Genomic DNA, 7,245 nt, shown 5'->3' on the forward strand with positions numbered 1-7,245 from the left:
GTTATGTTAAAGACTTTAGAGACGCACTGAATAAAGATATAAAGAAGAACAATATAATACAGTAGTAAATCTGTAATAGAAGGCCGATTTGGACAAGCATTATAATGCTGGACTGTTTTTTTTTATTTTATTTTATTAATAAGTACACACTATAATTTTATTGTAACTTTCGTGAGACATACTAAATTAATTATTATGTTATCGGCTTACTCACGTCTCTTTCACAGCATTCCACGACACACGACGCGGCGATTATCGCGGAATGCTGCTCACTAATATGAGCCTCTAGCATGGCTTGAAACTAGTCGAGTTCCTCGTCAAACAATTACGTGAGTAAGCCGATAACATAATAATTAGTTAAGTACACACTAGTTTTGTTTTAGATTATACTGTACATGCCAATGAAGTTGAAGGTTATCGAGACTTTTCCACTAATTTCCTATTGGTTCTAAAATCACTTGATACTGGAGCACTCTTTTTGTTCTCTAATTTAGCTTTATTGCGCGCATTTTCCTTCTGATAACTTTTTATGTAGAATTTTCCGAACAAATATATGAATATTAAGGAGTTTAATGCGCATAAGCCGTTTAGTACTCTCGGGTATTTGCAGTCGTAGAAGAAAACTGCAATGTTGTGTGTGAAGATTATGCAGAATTGAATCTGGAAAGGAAGAACATTTTATAAATTGTGGTTAATATTCATCGTGGTACCATACAAAACAAAAACACATTTTTTTTAATGTGGCAGTTGAAGCTGTGGTTGAAGTTGGAATTTCGATCAGTTTAAAAGTTTAGTTTTCAGTTTTAAAGATAAATATATGACATAGTTAGTTTGCAAAAAATAAAATTATTTCGACAGTTTTACTCTCATATTATGTTCTACAATAAATGATTGTAAAAACCAAATAGCCGATTAATTGTCTACAGTCAGATATATGTATCTATCTTAGAATAGTCAGAGGTCTTAGTATAAGTTTATTTTACGTTGAACGAGATCGACACGAGAGCGCGTTTGATGCACTGATTTTGTGACCGTTTCGTTTTCGTTCAACCTAAAGTAAACTCGTACTAAGGTCATCAACTCACCAGCTGAATAGAGGTAACATGCTTCTTCCACCACACGTACTTCTGGTACTGAGGTCCAAGACTCGAGATCAGATAGTAAGTGTACATGATGACGTGGACCATCGAGTTCAACCAACCCATTAGAACAATGTGACCTCCTGTAAATAATTAGCATTATAAATATTTATTTGTTTTGTAGCCAAAGGTGTTAATTAATCGTTATATATTGACCTGTTGTAGTACGCTACATGAACATTTTTAATGTGTCCACGTGTAATGAATAAAAAAATTAAAGACTATATTTAAAGAACTGCTATGACAAATCCCTACAACATATTTAAAGCTAGACAAGAAATAACTGCTGGAGTTTTTTAATTCTCATGTTTCTTTTAAGGTGGAGAATCATACATTGACTTCTCCCGCCTTGGGCGAGGCGAGAGGGAGTGTCAGACTCTTAAAAACCACCCCGTTCCTACTACTGCTCTTTGAGCTGGAGTCCGCAAACCCGCTTGGTAGTCCGCAGCTCCGGATCAGGCATCTCAGGCATCTACCCTACTGAACCCCATCAGCGGTGGTCTGATGGGTGTTTGGGACGCGCACGGAACGCGACGCGCCATACGCACGGGTCTGTATCTAGTCGGGCGGCGAGCTACCCCTACTCGCCTTCATGCAGTCTTCCAAAAGAAGAAAATAATCATTTCTTTTGATATTCAAGGAATGGAAATATTTCTGCACAAACCTGGGAAGTACTTCACTCCGACCCATATGAGAAGAGACATCAGAGTATGGTGGTAGACGTGGAGGAAGGATACTTGGTTGTATTTCTTCCTTAAAACAAAGAAGATTGTATCGAGAAGTTCAGTGACCTTCGCAAAGAAGTAGAACCATGTTGCTGCTGCCACCTGGAAATATTGAGCAGTTAGGTTATGTATACATCTTTACATCACACTTAATATTATGATTGTGAAAGTTTGTTTGATAATTTGAATCTTTGTCCGTCAATCACGCTGAAACTACTGAACGGCTTTTGATGAAATTTAGACTAGCCGTCTATCGGATAACTAAATAAGCAATAAGCAGGAGCAGTTTATAAGCGCTTAGCCGACTTTTAGGGATTTAGGAATTGGCAAACTAGGAAACAGCAACTAGCCCATCGAATATCTAACCTGATGAATAAAGTTTATTCAACTTTAAAAACTTACCCTTAAGGCTCTGGGATTGTTGGAGTAGTCGACTGGTTCACAAGCTAGATTATATTCCTTGTTTAATATGTAGACAGCACCCTGAAAATGTAAACATATAACTTGTTGAATTATACATAATATAATTGAAATTTACTATTATAACACTACATTAATAATTTATCCAAAATTATGCATTTTTTTAGCAAGTCTCTCGAATATAATAACATTAGTTACGTAGTTAAAGGTTGAATATCTTGAAATAATGAAATATATTGACGTAAATAATGATAGGAACAACGAAACATTTCTATTTTTAAAATGAAATTACTTTATATATGTATAAAGTATATATTATATTTTGATGCTTTTAACATCCTTGGTTTTCGACTCACAAAAACGTTAGAACAATGACTCGGATTTAAATAAGTCAGAACAAAGGAGATATAATATAAATAAAATAATATAATTATGGAGCAAAAACCTAGAATCGATTAAAATAATTTATAAGTAGTTATTTTTAGCATAATGACCCCGTGTTATAAAATCTCGATAACCTTGGAAAACTTTATGGTTTGGGGGGTTTGCTTGTGATTATCGTAAATGTAATCCCTTCTACACTGATCACCAAAACAAACGACTCACCTTACTTTTCACTAAAAACCACATTTTTATTTCCAGTGTACGAAAAGGAAATGTAGGACAATTTTACAAGTTTATTGTTTTTATTTCTCTTTACGACAATTTAAGCACTTGAATGAAAAAGTTACTTTACAAAGTAAACACCTGATTTAAACATTTTGATCCAATAACTTCAAACATGCTGTATTTTTTATTATTTGGAGTTCGTCCCTTCAATCCAGTTCTCTGTGTATCTTCTTCTTGCTTGCTTGCATATAAACCTACACTCAACATTTTAGACATCTTATTGAGATAATAATATAATGCTGAAAGTTGAGTAATGAGTAAATTCGTTAACATTCTTTCTAGATAACCGTTTGAAGATCTTCTAAACTCATAGAAGATAGATGACGAGCCCAAACCTATGGATTTTAGGTGTCCTGAATCTGCTCTATAGGATTCAAACTGATCCCACAAACTAACCACAGCTTAGTGTAAATACATTATGTTTTCACAATTCCCAGACAGTTTCGACGGTTCCCAGACACTTTGAAGTATACACTTTTGTACACATAGACTACGTTTATATACTACGACCACGCGGGTGAAGCCGCTTACATAAGCTAGGTATTACATAAATTAAAACTAGTATATAAAGTAAATACATAAATTAGAACAAGTAATAAATGTAACATTGAATGTTGTACTTTCGCAGCAAATTGTTTTTTCTTTTACGCCTAATCATGTTTAATGTAAATAAATACCGTATAAGGTCAGGTTCACTGTTATTTGTGAATACATACATTTAATTTAAGAGTATATTCATCCATGACTTTGGTGTAATACGTAGATATTTTTCTATCAATTGGCGAGTTTATTGATTTAGGTATAAAAAGACCTACATGTGTGTGTTTCAGAGAAAATCTTGACCGACGTAAGATATGATATGAATCTAAGTTACGACGATTCTTTGTGCCTAGTATTTTGTGTTTTATTCAAGATGTGGTATCTACTTTACTGTAGATGCATTTGGCTTCCACCAATCACATTCATTGGTACACAAGTTTACCACCGGTGGAAACGGACACAGCTAGGCTATGTTTTTATATGAAAAGATGTGTACTATGTATGGCTTCCCTACTACTGGTACATCGCATACTCGAGCTGTTTATCAGTGGAAACAATCTCATAGTTTTACAGCTTAGCTATTATTACATCTTCGTAGCATAGCTACATAGCACATCTCTGATAGAAAAACACCCTTAGTCAGCGTACCGCGCGATAAGAAACTTCGTTCCAATAATTATTTTAGTATGTCTGACGTAAGTTATAATAACTAATTCAAGCTCACCTCATAACTCAAGAATAGACTGAACAGCACTTGGAAGATGTTGTAGAGCAAAATCGGAAACCTCAGTTCGAATCCTGGCCTGTTCTTCATCAGGCGAGGACCCAAAGACAGACAGAAGTAGAGGTAAGCTGATGAAATGGACAGGATTACCAGGGGGTTTGAAACAGCCCACCAGTCTGCCGTTCTAGGATCTGAAAATATGCAGATTTTATATTTAGTTTGGATTGAAAATGTATTGTTGATTTAAAACAATTAATTTTCAATTAAAAAGCTTATAAACAGTTGGTTTGATGTAAGAATTATGCCAGTAACTTGGTAGTATTTGTTTTTGAAAATTATACTCATGTTTTTAATGTTCGTTATTTAAATTTTAAATACAATCAATAGTCGGCATAAACTTAACTTCGTAGATTCCATAAAGTTAAAATTTTGTGAATTTATATGTATTATATTTGTCACATAAATCATACAGTTTTTAATTTTATTAAAATAATAGGAATATTAATAACTCACCAGCCAAGTCGTGTACAACATAGTTATATTTATCAACGACACTTTTTACCAATCCCGCCATCTTGACAAAGCGCGAAGAAACCGTTCGATGCCAGCCGACTTACTTCTACACTACGTCCTATTGTAACTGCCAACTCACATAATTAAATACACATTATAATATTGAAAAGAATACTATTTAAATCAAATTCTTTATACGTAACCACTACTACTGCGACACTTAACATTTCCGTATAAATTAATTCTGTGAGTACTTAGTCGACATATTGTAAAGGCCATTCACTTATGTCGCCGTTACGACTAGATAAATGAAAGAGTAACAATATAGATTTAAGTGCAGGAGAGCCATGCTTCGGCACCAATGAGCTGGCTCGACAGGAGTGATACCACGACCTCACATAAAACCGACGTGAAACAAAATTTGCGTTGTATTCCGTTGTGTAAGTGAGGTTACCGGAGGCCCAATTACCCCCCTTTCCAATCTTCCCAAGATCCGATTCCCCAACAACCCTTAAATTCCTAATCCCAAAAGGCAAATTATTTAACAAATATTTGTCCCTTAGAGACAACATCGCCCAATGCCGTCAAAAATATAATAACTTATAAAAAAACAAAACAAAATAGCTAGGTGCTAATGGTCTAAGCAGTATAGGCTCAATTTGCATAACATTTTTGCCCTATCACTGTAATGTGCTTTAATTAAATAAATAAATAATGACTCGAATAAGTAGTTTGATTACCATTAGCCTGTATAAAAAATATTTTAAACAACAATTTTATGCTTAGGTATGTATCATTTTTGAAATTACAATTCTATTACCATTGAATTTATAAATTGCATTTAGTTTTATTTAGATATTATTTTAATGGAAAAAACTTGCCAAAATCTAACCATCTTCATTGACATTAAATAAGAAAAATACGATAGCAGCGCGAAAGTCGCCGCGTCATGTGTCGCGGAATGCTGCTCATGAATATAAGCCTCTAGCATGCACTTAACTACTACGTAATTACGTAAGAAAGCCAAAAATATATTTTAAAAAATCTGGTAGACACACTGGGATTAATAAATCGGGCCAGAGCGTAAATTCAGAAATATTGTATCCACAATGTTAGAATACCTGAATGAATAAACCAGTAAATAAATAAAAAAAATAGTTAGTAAATAAGAACAAAATATTTGTCTAAAAAATTTAAAATGTCTTGCGAAATATTGCTCTTTTCAGGGAGAATGGTTTAGACTAGATAATTTTATTCAATAAAAATTTTAGCAATGGTCGATTATTATCGAATATTATTTATTCCTAAAATATGCATTGATAGTTATGATTACCTAATATTAACTATAACAATATAAGTACATATTTATTCATTTAAAATATACACATTGTAAAATAGCTAGTAGTGAATATATTTAAATACAATATTAGTTAATTATCAGCTATTTAATTTAAACATAAAGCATATCGAAAAGCGAAATGACAAAGTAAGATTAAAAGCGTATGGCACTAAATCTACGTAAAGCACTAAAGCGATCGACAGCTAAGCAGACTTACGCAGGCGCTAAACAAAGTAGTTATTACAATTTTTAGAATACTTTTTTTTGGAATAGGTGTCAAACGAGCATACTGGTCACCTGATGGTAAGTGGGGCTAGCGATCAGTGTTGCCCGTGGACACTCGCAACACCAGATGAGTCACAGGTGCGTTGAGCCAGCTTTTTAAGAAGGAAGTCGTTAGACTAGTGTTTATTGTGACAAAAATCAGCCATAAAAAATTACCATAGTTTTGGGCCAACGGCTTCTTCCTGACGTGGCCTTTAACCCCACTTTACATATATCGCAACGAAATGGCATTTTTTTTCCAACCCAGGTTGTGATAAAACTTTATACATTTAAGTACCGATAATGTGATAATTTAAATATCCTTTATAGATAGGAGCCTTTAACTTGTCTAACATTAGTTTATGCATCTGGTCATACAAACACCCCTGTTTCGAACGTTTCACACTTTTTTTTTCGATATCTCTCCTGTACTCAGCTATCACTGGGTACAGGGCACTGTACTGGTTACAGGTCCAGCTTGTACCCAGTATTCACCGTGTACTGGTACTGACTGAACCAGGTTTGTTGTCTAATTCTGCTAACAGAGGAGCTTATGGCATTTTGTGTGGGAGAGCCATGCTTCAACATGGATGGACCGGAGTGATACCATGGCCTCACCGAAAACCGATCTCCGATTCACCAACGACCCTTAAATTCCTAACCCCCAAGAGGCCGGCAACGCACTTGTAACGCCTCTGGTGTTTCAAGTATTCATGAGCGGCGGCGATTGCTTACCATTAGGGGATCCACCTGCTCGTTTACCGGCTTATTGTATTCCATAAAAAACACATGTTATCTATGTAATGCCCATAGTTAAGCAGTAGTCACGGACCAATAGGTATGTTTTCATATTATTTTGGTGTTTATTGGTGGCAATAAGATGATAATGTACTTCATCCTCAATGAAAAACA

General features: G+C 34.6%; 1 protein-coding gene across 1 annotated transcript; it reads right to left on the reverse strand.

Moving 5' to 3' along the window:
* Positions 1–357: 357 nt before the first annotated feature.
* On the reverse strand, positions 358–4,897 carry LOC118262083 (elongation of very long chain fatty acids protein AAEL008004-like). The gene is made up of 6 exons (XM_050701458.1): positions 4,731–4,897; positions 4,218–4,408; positions 2,267–2,347; positions 1,804–1,966; positions 1,086–1,222; positions 358–660 (listed from the first exon to the last, which is right to left on the reverse strand). Exons 1-6 carry the CDS (start codon positions 4,789–4,791, stop codon positions 415–417), a joined length of 879 nt encoding a protein of 292 aa, XP_050557415.1. The 5' UTR covers positions 4,792–4,897; the 3' UTR covers positions 358–414.
* Positions 4,898–7,245: the final 2,348 nt, after the last annotated feature.

This window comes from Spodoptera frugiperda, chromosome 20 (genome assembly GCF_023101765.2).
Source record: "Spodoptera frugiperda isolate SF20-4 chromosome 20, AGI-APGP_CSIRO_Sfru_2.0, whole genome shotgun sequence".
Taxonomy (NCBI): domain Eukaryota; kingdom Metazoa; phylum Arthropoda; class Insecta; order Lepidoptera; family Noctuidae; genus Spodoptera; species Spodoptera frugiperda.